This window comes from Macaca thibetana, chromosome 10 (assembly GCF_024542745.1).
Source record: "Macaca thibetana thibetana isolate TM-01 chromosome 10, ASM2454274v1, whole genome shotgun sequence".
NCBI lineage: Eukaryota > Metazoa > Chordata > Mammalia > Primates > Cercopithecidae > Macaca > Macaca thibetana.
Genome location: NC_065587.1, coordinates 52629848 through 52644809, shown reverse-complemented (window position 1 = coordinate 52644809; position 14962 = coordinate 52629848). Strand labels below are relative to the sequence as shown.

At 48.6% G+C, this 14962-nt stretch overlaps 1 protein-coding gene across 27 annotated transcripts in view; it reads right to left on the bottom strand.

Annotated features, from left to right (window-relative positions):
- The window catches only part of ZMYND8 (zinc finger MYND-type containing 8), a 148413-nt gene that overhangs the window by 99555 nt on the left and 33896 nt on the right, over positions 1–14962 (bottom strand). For 24 of the 27 annotated variants that reach the window (XM_050745139.1, XM_050745131.1, XM_050745143.1 and 21 more), the window contains exon 3: positions 945–1093. In XM_050745139.1, the coding sequence (XP_050601096.1) occupies positions 945–1093 (149 nt within the window). Of the gene's footprint in view, positions 1–944; positions 1094–9435; positions 9546–9597; positions 9864–14962 lie in introns of those variants that run through there. The other 3 variants (XM_050745154.1, XM_050745155.1, XM_050745132.1) reach the window with 3 other exon arrangements.

The window sequence follows — 14962 nt, the reverse complement described above, 5'->3', positions numbered from 1 at the left end:
GGTCCCTTAGAAAAGATCCAAACAGTGAACGGATTTTTCCTATCTAGCTGACTGGTGCTAGCTGCCAAGGGAGGGTGGGTTCTGGAAAGAATCCCGTGTGCTTCCATGAAAAGGAACTGTGACCAATTACCTAAGTCTGCCCCGGCAATGCCTCTTAACGGAGACCTAAACCCTTCTTTTTTTTTTTTTTTTTTTTTTTTTTTTCTGAGATGGAGTCTCGCTCTGTCACCAGGCTGGAGTGCAGTAGCGCGATCTTGGCTCACTGCAACCTCCGTCTCTCAGGTTCAAGCGATTCTCCTGCCTCAGCCTCCTGAGTAGCTGGGACTACAGGCACGTGCAACCACACCCAGCTAATTTTTTTGTATTTTTAGTACAGACGGGGTTTCACCATGTTGACTAGGATGGTCTCCATCTCTTGACCTCGTGATCCACCCACCTCAGCCTCCCAAAGTGCTGGGGTTACAGGCGTGAGTCACCACGCCCGGCCTCTAAACCCTTCATTTTACAGATGAGAAAACTGAGGCCAGAAGGGAACTTGCCTCAGCCAAGCAACCACTTCCAGATAGAGCTGAGAACTAGTCCTATGGACATGGCCCAGGAGGGGAAAACTCCTCAGGCCACATGGGAGAAACAGTCCTAAAAGCATGAAAAAAAAAAAAAAAAAAAAACTAATACAAGGAAATGCCCCAAACCCTAAAGAATTATATACCCTCATCACATCTGGGTCCCTGCTCCGTCCCCAAAACAGATCTGAAAACCCACTGGAAATTTCTACACAGGCCCATTTTGAGCCACCTTTTTTTCTCCAAGGCAAATGACAGCCAGTGCAAGGCAGCTAGCTCAATGCCAAGAAAGCTGGCGTTTACAAGGACCCAGAGAGGTTCAGCGCTACTGGCTGGCCTCTGTCCCGGCAGTGAGGACTCTGTTCCAGGCAGCTGCTTTACCTGCTCCTTATTGTTACTGTTCAGTAAGCCAGGTTTCTTTTTCTTTTTAATGGGGCTTGTTGATGTGTCCTGCGGCGAGTGGCCATTGGAAGAATGTGGAGGGCTGGGGAACTTTCTTTTCTGGGCTGTTCTCTCTGCAGAGCCAGGATCTGAAAGAGACACAGGACCACACGTTTTAAAGCAGTCAGGGAGGCCTGGGCCCCACAGCGAGGAGGTGTGGAGGAACAGAGTGTGGGAACAGAGTGCATTCTGTCCCCCAAACCCGAAGCCACTTCAGTGTTCCTCCTCCCAGAATATACGTGCCCCCTTCTTGGCTGTCTGCCTCAACAGTCAGACAAGCATTTCTTCGACCTATATAACATGTTTGTAAAAATCTTAATTTGTTGCCAAGATGCAAAAATCAGGAAACTTCGTGTAATAACCTAGATTTTTCGCTTTTCTTAAAAAAACAGATTAGGAGGGCTGGGCACAGTGGCTCACACCTGTAATCACAGCACTTTGGGAGGCCAAAGTGGGCAGATCACAAGGTCAAGAGTTCAAGACCAGCCTGGCCAAACATGGTGAAACCCCATCTCTACCAAGAGTACAAAAATTAGCCGGGTGTAGTGGCACATGCCTTTAATCCCAGCTACTGAAGAGGCTGAGGCAGGAGAACTGCTTGAACCCGGGAGGCTGAGGTTTCAGTGCGCCGAGATTACACCACTGCACTCCAGCCTGGGCAACAGGGCAAGCCTCCGACTCGGAAAAAAAAAAAAAACACAAATTAGGACCTGCAGGGCCCCAAAGCACCAGATAGAGCTGAGTACCCCACTTTTAGATGGAAACATGCGCAATCACCACTCTTCCCCACTATGTCCCTGCTGATGAGACCGACGCCAACCTGCCAAGAGTCACACAGGCACCAGTGTTGTTCTTACCCCAGATAAACATGACTTCTCCATGCCCACGCCTGATTGCAAAAACAGGAAACCAAAGAAGATAGATCAGGAAGGCTACATACTTCAAGGAAATGAAGGCACACATTCTCCTTTGTGGAAAACAACATCATTTATTCGTGTTTAATAGGCTATGTACTGTAACTGTGTGAAAAGAACACACCCCACCCACTGGGAGGTTTCCGTGGCCCCACCGCCACTGGGCCTTGTGTTTGAGACCCTCCTCCAAAAAGATCAATACAAATTACATCCTTGTGGATTCTCACCTGGAAAATGCCAGCCCCACTCTTGTTCATGCACCCCTTGTTTTCATCTTTCAGCATTTCATTTAAACTCATGTACACTTCAGTCAAGCACACTGGCTCACACCTGTAAACCCCAGCACCTTTGAGGCCGAGGCAGGCGGATCATCTGAGGTCACAAGATCAAGACCGGCCTGGCCAACATGGTAAAACCATGGTAACAAGATCAAGACCAGCTGGGCCAACATAGTAAAACCAGTCCTCTGTTTGCAGATGTTTGTTTCAAGTGCTTTGGGTACAGCCCACAGTGCAGTCATCTTGCCTTTGCTCCTTTTCCACTGTATTTGTAGAAAGTGTTTCTAGAGGAGACTGTTGGATCAAAGGCCAAGTGGAGAAAAAGTTTTCACGAACAATGGCGGGAGGTCACGAGATCAAGACCAGCCTGGCCAACATGGTAAAACCCCGTCTCTACTAAAAATACAAAAAAAATTAGCTGGGTGTGGTGGCAAACGCATGTAATCCCAGCTACTTGGGAGATTGAGGCAGGAGAATCCCTTGAACTAGGGAGGCAGAGGTTGCAATGAGCTGAGATCATGCCATTGCAACTCAAGCCTGGGCGACAAAAGTGAGACTCTGTCTCAAAAATGATAATAAAAAAAACACATGTACACTTCTACTACCATCCACTCAATCTTCACCTCCAAGGACTTGAATCCACCATGCCACATGGTGGTCTTGGTAACTTAGGGACGACGTAATGACACAGCCTGGTGCAACTGACATCCTGAGGAACGAAAGCTACGAATACCACAAGAGGGGTGAGCTGTGCCAAGACCACAGGAGGATGGGGTGGGATGGGATGTGAAATCCGGAAAGATGTCAATTACCAAAGATGCTCCTGCCCCAGTTTTATCACTCAGCATGTAGGCTGCGTGGTGCACCTGTCTCCCTGCCTGCAGCAGTCGCGGACGGCAGACTGACAGCACCCAATGTGCTTCACGCAAGGCCTCCTAGTGGTTGATTTTGGTGAAAAGGCAAAGCATCTTCCAGCAGATTCACAAAGGAAGACAGAGAACTCTTTCCCAAAACCCAATCCACGGGATGGAACTCTCCAGCCTCACCGTGAAAGCTTCTGGACAATCCTGAACAAATATTCAGGGTGCTGTGTGGAGACCCAGTCATGAGTAGAAATTAAATGCTAACAACAGGTACCTTGAGAGTGAACAGACCTGAGAGTCCAGAGATCAAACCACAGACATCAAAAGGGAGGCCCAGAGAGCCCAAAGCACTGGACCAAAGGCACACAGCAGCTAGTTAGTGGGAAAACTCACAAAAAGAGACACAGAGGTCAGCCTAGCCAACATGGCGAAACCCCGTACTTTTGTACTGAAAATACAAAAATTAGCAAGGCGTGGTAGCGCATGCCCATAATCCCAGCTACTTGGGAGGCCGGGGCAGGATAATCACTTGAACCCGGAGTCAGAGGTTGCTGTGAGCCAAGATCACGTCACTGCACTCCAGTCTGGGCAACAGAGCGAGTCTCCCTCTCAAAAAAAAAAAAGAGAGAGAGAGAGGTGCAGCCCGGGGTGGGCACATTCCCCCAGAGAAACCTCCCACATGGGTCCTCACCCGACTTCCACCACTGTTCCTGAAAACTTTTTCTCCACTTGGCCTTTGACCCAACAATCTCCTCTAGAAACACATTCTACAAAATAGTAGAAAAGGAGCAAAGGCAAGATGACTGCACTGCAGCACTGCGGGCTGTACCCAAAGCGCTTGAAACAAATGTCTGCAAACAGAGGACTGCTCTAAGAATAGATTACAGTTACATGGTCGGACACGGCGCTCACACCTGTAATCCCAGCACTTTGGGAGGCCGAGGAGGAAGGACTGCTTGAGCCCAGGAGTTCGAGGGTATTGTGAACTATGATCATGTCGGAGCACTCCAGCCTGGGTGAAAAAGAGAGACACTGTCTCTGAAAAAAAATTTTTTAATTAAAAAAATGTAAAACTTATTTAAAAAGATTAAAAAACACCTGGGCAACATGGTGAAACCCTGTATCTACAAAAAATATAAAAATTAGGCTGGGGGTGGTGACTCACACCTATAATCCCAGCACTTTGGAAGGCTGAGGCAAGCGAATCACCTGAGGTCAGGAGTTCGAAACCAGACTGGCCAACATGGTGACATCCCATCTCTATTAAAAATACAAAAAACTAGCTGAGTGTGGTGGCACTTGCCTGTAGTCCCAGTTACTTGGGAGGCTGAGGCAGGAGAATCGACTGAGCCCAGGAGGCAGATGTTTCAGTGAGCCGAGACTGCATGACTGCACTCCAGTCTGGGTGACAGAGCAAGACTCCGTCTCAAAAAAATAAATAATAAATAAACTGTATCTAGCACCATTAACGGACCAATATTCCTCCCCAAAAAAGATTTAATATACACATCAATGTTTGCACAAACCTAGAATATTCCCGGATGAACACAAAACTACAACAAAGCTCGACTTGGGGACTACTAGTTGCCTTGGGAGGACTGCCAGCAGGGAGTCCAGGGAAGGATGATTTTTCACTCTATACCCTTTTGTACTGTATTTATCATGTGCCTGGATGACGTTAGGAAAATAAAGAAAATTGGTCAGGCGGTGTGGCTCACGCCTGTAATCCCAGCACCTTGGGAGGCTCAGGCAGGCAGATCACTTGAGGTCAGGAGTTCGAGATCAGACTGGCCAAGATGGTGAAACCCTGTCTCTACTAAAAATACAAAAATCAGCCAGGTGTGGTGGTGCACGCCTATAGTCCCAACTACTGGGGAGGCTGAAGTGGGAGAATCACTTGAAGCCAAGAGGCAGAGATTGCAGTGAGCCGAGAGTGCACCACTGCACTCCAGCTGGGCGAAAGAGAGAGACTATCTTTAAAAACAAAACAAAACAAAAAGAATGCAAATTCTCAGGCCCCACACCAGATCTACAGAATCAGAAACTCTGGGGTAGGGCCCAGCAATCTGTGTTTTAACAAGTCCTCCCAAAGACTGGGAGGTACACTAGTTTGAGAAATGCTAGAGTATGTGTATGTGTTTAGGAGACTGGGTCTGAGTTCTCAACTCTACACAATCCTGTTCCACACTGGCAAGCCAGAGCCAATGGCCTCTACCTTCCAGACACTATGTGAGGGGTTGGTCCAGGACTCAGGGAATAGAGGTCAAGCAAGGGGGCCAGGCTGGAGAATAAGGCTAAACAGCAAACAACCCCAGGCAAGTCTCCACCTCTCAGGGCCTCAGGGCCTCACCTGCAAAATGGGAAGAGAGGGGGAGAAAGGGACTAGACTGGAAGTTCTCATTTAACGGCCAGACAGTGCTCCAGGGACCCTTGAACAAGGCCATCATTGTATACAGGAGTGCAGCTTCTAGGTACATGGAGCCATAGCTTACTTCACCTTTGCAAAGGTGTCCTCAGCTCCAATGAATAAAAACTTCAGGGCCCCCATAAGATGTAAAAGTCCCTCTTGAACATTAAAATTATTTAATTTAATGAGAAAGAGGAAAAAAATCACTAGAAATTAATATACTTGTAAGCGATTTAGAGTTGGCAAGGGAATATCACCCAAGCCCACCAGGAAACAAAGGGGGAAACTGAGGTTCTGCTCAGCAAGAGGTAGGGGGAGGTGGGTCCTAGCCCAAGGATGCCCACATCTGAGAGTATTCCAAACCTTCTAGCTTCAGCAAAACATAAAAACCCCAATTCTATTCGCTGTTACAAACACACCAATTCCCCCTGGAGTTGATGAGAGTTCAGTGGCTGTATCCAAGGGGTCGAAATTTGATAGGTTCCAAACAACAGACACATCAGTCAACAGCAGGGGATTTCAATGAAGGCTCATAGGGAGAAGAATTAGGAAATGACTGCTGGATTCAGTATCCTTCGGAGGGATGAGACAGCAGGGTGGCATTATGACTTAACTGCCCCCCACTCCAGTGGGGGCTGGGCCTCTGGTGGTGATGGACTGGTGGGTGTACGCCCGACTGTAGCCATGGTAACCAGGCTCTATAAGGACCCTTTCCAGAAAGCTGAGTCAATTTTTTCTTCTTTAATGATTTAATTCTGACAAGATGTATTGCTCAGCGCATTTCATCTATAAACTTGGAACAATGACAAACAGCCACTGTCGACTGAATCACTGGTTCACCCTGGATCTGAAAGACTTTTCTGCTGCTTTCTGAGGGAATAGGACCTGCGACCCCACTGGGCTGGCTCACTCACAACCCTCTGCCTCCCACCTATCCTCTAACAAAAATGAGTGGTTCTGAATGAGTTAATGTGGGTGAGGGAGGAGTGCAGCCTTGTGGAGAGGACAGAGCAGTGACTCAGGAAAACAGCTTGGCATGGAGCAGAAAGCAGCAGAATTTTCCCCTCCTTGTGACATTTTGCTGAAATTGTAACAATATGGGAAGGTCTACTGGGTATTAAGAACCAGGCACGAGGCCGGGCACGGTGGCTCACGCCTCTAATTCCAGCACTTTGGGAGGCCAAGGTGGGCAGATCACGACGTCAGGAGTTCAAAACCAGCCTGACCAACATGGTGAAACCCCATCTCTACTAAAAATACAAAAATTAACTGAGTGTGATGGTGGGAGCCTATAATCCCAGCTACTCAGGAGGCTGAGGCAGGAAAATTGCTTGAACCCAGGAGGCGGAGGTTGCAGTGAGTCAAGATCATGCCATTGCACTCCACCCTGAACAACAGAACGAGACTTTGTCTCAAAAAAAAAAAAAAAAAGGAACCAAGCATGTGAGGAGATCCTTCCCAGGCCTATGTCTTGTGATCCACCAGAAATCATCCCGGAGCTCAGCATTTCCTGGATGTCTTTGATTTAAGGGGCATCTTCCTTCAAGATAACTCAGGCTTATAGCTTTTCTGAGCCAAGAGTATAATGAGCTAAGAGTTTTGGCCGGGCGTGGTGGCTCACACCTGCAATCCCACACTTTGGGAGGCCGGGAGACTGCCTGAGTTCAGGAGTTCAAGACCAGTCTGGCCAACGTGGTGAAATCCCATTTCTACTAAAAATACAAAAAAAATTAGCCGGGCATGGTGGCATGCACCTGTAATCCCAGCTACTCAGGAGGCTGAGGCAGGAAAATTGCTTGAACCAGGGAGATAAAGGTTGCAGTGAGCCGAGATCACACCACTGCACTCCAGCCTGGGCGACAGAGCAAGACTCGGTCTCAAAAAAAAAAAAAAAAAAACAAAGAGGGCTAAGAGTTTCTTTGATTATATGCGATATTCTAGGAACTGTTCAAAATGCACTTCCTGTAGTTCCCACTAAGTCACTAGACTGAGATCACAAAACTACCAAGGAACAGTGCTGGGATTTGAACCCAGGCAATGGGACTCCAAGGGCCAGCTTCTAACCTCTGCACCACAAGGCCTCGCACCAGGAGGGCCTCATCCTCAGCTCTGTAGCAAGAGGACTCCCTAATTTAGGGTCTATGATTTAAGAGTACACTCTCATTTTGCCTTTTTTCCCCTGAACTGCAGATGGAGGTATGGGGGTGGGGAAGGTCCAACAAAGAGTTCCAGGAACTGGGAGAAGGTGGAAAATCATGTCATTCACTGATGACACCGTTCTCTCAAAGGCAGTCCCCAGAAAGCATATTCACCTCCCTATGGTGGCATCAGTCCCTGAAATAGTCTGGAGGCTCCAGGGCCATCTTACCTCCCCTTTTCCAGCCTCCATCAAGGCTAGGCCTCCCCAGCAGGCCAGGTCAGGTACCCGCCCCCCACCCCACTCCTGCCCCCACATCCGGCGCCTGAGTCACAGCACATGCTGTTCTCCAGGGGCTAGGAAATGACACACCATTACAAGGAATTGTCTCCTCCCTCAAGGGAAAGGGCCACAGCTGAAAGGCCGGGAGCTTCTTGTGTTTTTGTGGGTGTTTAATTTCCTTAATGATGTCGACAGCAAGCCTGCTGGGGCCTGAACAGAAAGAGAAGCTTGGTCCACAGGCCCAGACAGGCATGACCGGCCACAGGAGTAGGGCAACCAACCATGTGCTTAGCTGTGTCCCGGGCAGACCAGGACCCATAGGTCAAGGGCATATGCTCTGATGGGCCAGGTTGCAAACGACAGAGAGGCAGGATGCCACAGTGGTGGGGAATCAGCTCTCTGGTGTCAAAATGCATGCAGAACCTGGCTGTGCTCTCCCCTGCAGTGTGACCTTAAAAAGGCGACTTAACCTCTCTGTGCTCTGTTCTTTGAGATGGAGATAATGGTACCTTGTAAAGTTATCGAATAAGTCAATGAGTTAATTCATGTAAAGCTCTTAGTATAATACCTGGCAAATAGTAAGCACCCATTCAATGGTAACTAATAGGTAACTCTATTTTTTAACCAATCACTCTTCCTCCTTTTCTTGCTTCTCTTCCACCTCCTCCCAGACTACCACCCCCACTCCAAAAACACAGCTTGCTTTCTGGAAGAAGCATGTTAAATCAATTCCACAAGTTCAAAGCTATGGAAAATGCCGGCCTGTGTAGACTGGAGACCAGAATCAGCCCAGGACATGATTTCTGCATTTCAATCAGACTGAAAATTCCAGGTTTCCTCCAGGAACTGTGAAGGCAGGGTCAGAAGCAGAGGCCTGCTCTGCAACACTTTTCGTAATCACCAGTCCTCTCCCCTTGGCCTACTTCAAACATGACCACACACTGCTGCTCTCCCAGAAGCAGCAAAGCAGAGCACGGTTAATCACTTCAAAGCGTTTCCCAAAGACACAGAGCAGGTACCCAAACAGGCCTCCCTTCCCCCAGGAATCTTTGGGGCCCTCCCCAACCAGTAATTACATCATAAAGAGACAAAAGTCTGGAATTTCCTCCTGGCAGAGAACAGAAGTAAAAAATCAGGAGCAAAGGTTGGAGGGTGGGGAGGAGGCAAAATTGTCCTCGCAGCAGATAATGCCTAAGCCAGGAGGAACTTGTAAATGAAAACTGCTCGCATAAGCAAATGATTATTTCCTCCAACGCTGACCATCTCTTAGACCCACAGAAACTTGAGGACCGGTATGCACCCTGGCTGACTTGGCCCTGCCAGAGCTGCCGGGCTGAGCCTGCTTCTCCGGAGGACTGCACTGGCCTGAACTGTGCTTCTAAAGAATCTCTGCAAATCAACAGGAACTTCTTATCCAGAGCCGGGACAGGGAGGGCTGGAATGGAAATGAGGCCGTGGAATGAAAGGTCACTCTCAACTTGGGGAAAATGGCATTTCACCTCGGAGACAGAACATGCGAGGGGCAGGGAACGCCGAGAGGAGGCACTTACCTGCCATTGAGAAAGTGTGGCTGCTCAGAGGGCCTAGCCTCTCTTGTTCAAAAGAGAACAGAGGCTCACCCACAGCAGACATTCCTGCTTCCGGATCCTCAGCGGCCTCTCCCAGGGGGAGGAGGAAGAAGCAAAGAGAACAGGCTAAGAGTCACCACTTACCAGGCCAGCCCCGGTCTTGTACACATTAGGTCGCCCGGCGGGGCAAGGACACTGTCACCTCTTTGCAATCAGGCAGTCTGAAGCCCAGCGACTTGCCTTCATGTCCCCGGGCTTTCACCTATAATTTATCACCCTCGACAGCAGCTCGGCTGAGCTGAAAGTCTTCGGTGCAGGGCACCGAAGAGCCATTTATTTCCTGGGATTGTGAATAAATACGAGGAACTGGAGTTGTTCTGCTGGCCGAAGTGACAATATCAGAAGGGAGCCTGGGGGGAGGGAAACAGCTGTGGTTTGCATTTTGAAGGTGTTTTTAATATTTTTAGTAATTGTTTCAGATTATCTTTAGTTCTGATGCCCCTCTCCTAGAAATGAGAAAACCCATCTTTTATACTCGAGGTATAATCCTTTCCCACTAGACACAGCCTCCTCCACCCTCTCTCAATAATGCAGAAGTGGTGATTAAAGGGCACATTCATATGTAAAAGGCGAACTTCCAAACTCGCCTGGCAGGACAGAAATTGCTTCAATCTACAGAAAAGAGGCTGATTTACAAATGAATTCAGTGTTTAGCCCTCAACAACTAGAGGCAATTGCAACCGCGGCCCTTTCTCCTCCCCAGCTGGGATGAGGCCCTCTGGAAAAACGACAACATCGCAACAGGAATTTCCTGGATCAAGAATGCCAAGTTCTTTCCAATTTTACTGAGGCAGGGCCCGACTCCCTATGAGAACGCACTGCCCACCACCCACCCCCTCAGCAGGCCCAGGCCCCAAAGGCTCCCTCCAACATGTGTACATGAGGCCCTTCAAACTCGACCAGAACACCACAAAGAATGTGGAGAAACCGGTTGCCTTTGGCCTTTACATTGTGGCTGGCTGAGGAGCTGGTTCTGGTGGCTGGCACCCGTTGGCACTATTTATCCAGCCCCTGCCTGGCTTGGGTTCTAGAAATCTCCAGTGATGGTGGCTTCCAAACTGCAATGGGGAATCACGGCATCAGAGGGCAATTCAGAAACAAAAAGACAGTTCTGTGCTGGCAGCAGTTGAACCACAGAAGTGGGTTGGGAGAAGCAAAGGGAAATTAGCTTCAGAAAGGGGGCAGATGAAGGAAGAGACGCCACTGCAAACCAACCAAGGTCCCCACCTGCCCTGGGTGCTATCTCTAAAAGTCACCTAAAGAAGGGGGAAAATTCGGCCAGGCGCGGTGGCTCATGCCTGTAATCCCAGCACTTTGGGATGCCGAGGTGGGCAGATCACAAGGTCAGAGATCGAGACCATCCTGGCCAACACGGTGAAACCCCATCTCTACTACATATACAAAAATTAGCCGGGCGTGGTGGCGGGTGCCTGTAGTCCCAGCTACTTGGGAGGCTGAGGCAGGAGAAAGGCGGGAACCCGGGAGGCAGAGCTTGCAGTGAGCCGAGATTGCACCACTGCACTCCAGCCTGGGCGACAGAGCGAAACTCCATCTCAAAAAAAAAAAAAAAAAAAAAAAAAAGAAGGCAAAATTCTCTACTGAAACGCCAGGGATAAAGGAACAGGCCCTCCACAGTCACCTTGTCACATTCCTTTGAGGAAGCAAAGAGTTCAGACCCAATATGTCACCCAAATTACCCTGGCCAACCATCACGTAAAGATGCTGTGGCTGTGCATGGTGGCTTACACCTGGAATCCCAACACGTTGGGAGGCCAAGGCGGGCGGATCACCTGAGGTCAAGAGTTCGAGACTAGCCTAGCCAACATGACGAAATCCTGTCTCTATTAAAAATACAAAAATTAGCTGGGTGTGGTGGTGCACACCTTTGGTACCAGCTACTCCTACTGGGGAGGCTGAGGCAGGAAAATCGCTTGACCCTAGGAGGCTGAAGTGCAGTGAGCTGAGATTGCGCCACTGTACTCCAGCCTAGGCGACAGAGCGAGATGCCATCTCAAAAATAAATAAATAAATAAAGACAGATGCTTAACATCACTCAGATAGTAGTGGGATGATTCTAAGAACATGTCCTATTGTCTGCAGGGCTCTTGGGTGCACAGAAGGACAGACAGGGGTAGCCACTGCAACAGGGTTTTGTAGAAAAACCAGACAGGAAGCAACATTGGTGCCCATATGCGAAACATCGTGATGCAGCCATAAAATGGAATGAAGACGGAATCCCGTCTGCGTAGACGGGCATGGTCCAAAATCCAAGTGAAAGGAGACCAGAAATAGGACCAGGGTAAAAGTTTGGTCTCTGAGGCTTCTGGGTTTGCAGAGAGATGGAGGAACAACCAGGAAACCCAGTAAACACTGGACTCCTCTGAATTATTTCTGATCATGTTTACGTATTTAACGAAAGTATTTATTAATGGCTTTGGGGAAACTGGGTGATAATGACAATATTTATGGAACATTCACTGCATTCTAGGCACTGCCCAGCCAGGGATCACGTCTGTATCCCTTGTACCCAGCATACAGCAGGAGCTCAGTACACGCTCCCATTATCAAACAAACACTTTTACAGGGCTCAGGTGTTTAGAAGAGTGGGAAGCAGTAATCAGCACACCCAGGGGACATCTGGCAATGTCTGGGGACATTTCTGGTTAGAGGTGTCAACATCCTACTGCACAGGACAGCTCCAAGACAAAGGATGATCAGGCCCAAAGTCGACAGTGCATCTAGTGGGTAGAGGTGAGGGATACTGCCGAACATCCTACAATGCACAGGACAGCTCCAAGACAAAGGAAACTAGCCGGCGATGGCGGGCGCCTGTAGTCCCAGCTACTCGGGAGGCTGAGGCAGGAGAATGGCGTGAACCCGGGAGGCGGAGCTTGCAGTGAGCTGAGATGCCAAGGCTGAGAAACTCCTGGTAAAAAAAAAAAAAAAAAAAAAAGAAAGAAACTTCAGTGAGCTACCAGGCAGGTCTCACCTTATGTAAACACACCACCCACAGAGGCGCATGTATTCTTTAAGAAGGAAAATGATTCCTAACCTGGTGGCCCTGACTTCAGATTTCAAAGAGAAGAAAACAATGGGACCAGCCAGTTAACAAATAGTCACTAGGCAACAACTAGACATCTGGGCTACCAGCAAAACTGTTCCAGGAAGGCCTCTGCTCTGATGGAAGGAAAGCTAGAAATACAGTTGTGACAGCTACCTTTTATTGAGCACTTATTATCTGGGAGGCATTGTTATAAATACAAATATCAATTTATTTAAAACTTGCCACACTTTCTTTTTTTTTTTTGAAACAGAGTCTCACTCTGTCACCCAGGCTGGCAGCGGCACAATCTCGGCTCATTTGCAACCTCAGCCTCCCAGGCTCAGGAGATCCTCCTGTCTCAGCCTCCCAAGTAGCTAGGACTACAGGCACAGGTCACCATGCCCGGCCAATTTTTGTATTTTTTGTAGAGACAGGGTCTCGCCATGTTGCCCAGACTGGTCTCAAACTCCAGGGCTCAAGCAATCCTTCTGCCTCAGCGTCCCAAAGTGCTGGGATTACAGGTGTGACCAACCCACCTCGCCCAGCCTCCCCATTTCATTGATAAGGTAACTAAATCCCAGAGAAAAACAGGCTCATGGTAAAGCAGCTATTAAGTACAGAATGATTGAGAAACTGATTACAGATGGACAAACCGCTGAACAGGAAAAATATCAGGAGTTTGTGAATACACCTAGCAGGTGTGAGGGTAGACAGGGAAATATTCCTCTATTTCCTTTGCAGAAGGGTTTCATGTAGTTCACAGCTATTGTTTATGGAGAAGCTACGAACTGTCCCAAGAATCCCAAGAGGTTGGGATGGCATTTCTTTTTTTTTTTTTTCTTTTTTTTCTTTTTTTTGGCAGAGTCTCGCTCTGTCTCCAGGCTGGAGTGCAGTGGAGCGATCTTGGCTCACTGTGACCTCTACCTCCCGGGTTCAAACGATTCCCCTGCCTCAGTCTCCCAAGTAGCTGGGACTACAGGTGCACGCCACCATACCTGTTTCACCATGTCGGCCAGGATGGTCTCTATCTCCTGACCTCATGATTCCCCTGCCTCGGACTTCCAAAGTGCTGGGATTACAGGCGTGAGCCACCACACCCAACCAGGATGGCATTTCTATACCCATTTTATCGGTGAGGCTCAGAGAGGCAAAGTCATTTATGTGCTCCAAGGCAAGTAGATTGATGCAGCACACCCCACCGCCATCACTCCAAAGCCTTTCACTATACAGGTCAACTGTCTCTCCTAGGCTTGTAAGTGCCACCTGGTAATTCTCCATCATAAAGGGCATGCTTGGCATTGGCCAATTTCAACACAGCATTGTCGTTCAGTGTGTGGGCTCTGGAGACAGACTACTAGGTCTGAATCCAAGTGCTGGCACCTGCCAGCTGTGTGACTTTGGGCAAGTTTCTTAGCCTCTCTGTGACTCAGTCATTCAGTTGGAACTATTAGGCTCTTCCCAAAAGGATTGTGAGGATTAAATGAGATAATGCATACAAAGTGAAAGGCATCTGGCACATCAAAGCACCATACTTTATTACCATTATTCTCCTGGGGGAAAGGAGAGGCTAGGGCACAGAAAAAGGCAATAACCAAGAAATTTCAAACTCATTTCCCCCAATTTTTCTTTTTTTTGGGGGGGGAGGCAGGGTCTCAATCTGTCAGCCAGGCTGGAGTACAGTGGCACAATCATGGCTCACTGCAGCCTCGACCTCCCAGATTCCAGTGATCCTCCCAACTCAGCCTCCAAGTAGCTAAGACCACAGGTATGCAATACCACACCCAGCTATTTGTTTTTCTTTTTCTTTTTTTTTTTTTTTTTTTTTTTTTTTTGTAGAGATGGGATCTCCTAGTCTCAAACTTCTGGGCTCCAGTGATCCTTCCACCTCAGCCTCTCAAAGTGCTAGCATTACAGGCATGAGCCATTGCACCTGGCCCCCAAATCTTTCTGTACCTTCAGACTACCTCTTCCAAGCCTGTTTTTAAAAAGGGTTCGCAGATAAGAAACACAAACATTTACAATAAACCCCCTCAGGCTGTCAGGAATTCAAGGAAGCCAGGCTCAAAATCCCTCCAGGGCTTAGAACTTCCTTAAAAATCAAAGCAGAATTCTCCAGGTGGCCCACAATCCCAGCCCCACCCCACCCCCACTGACCTTCCCCCAGGGCTCCTCCAACTGCACTCCCCTCTCCACTCAAATGAGGCTCATCAAGCCAGGGAGAGAGCTGGTCTGGACTCACATGGCTGTGTGTCCTTCAACAGGTTACTTCACCTCTCTGAGCCTCAGATTCCTAGTCATCTGACAAGTGTTATTAAGAATGCCAAACCTCGGGCGCAGTGGCTCAAGCCTGTAATCCCAGCACTTTGGGAGGCCGAGATGGGCGGATCACGAGGTCAGGAGATCGAG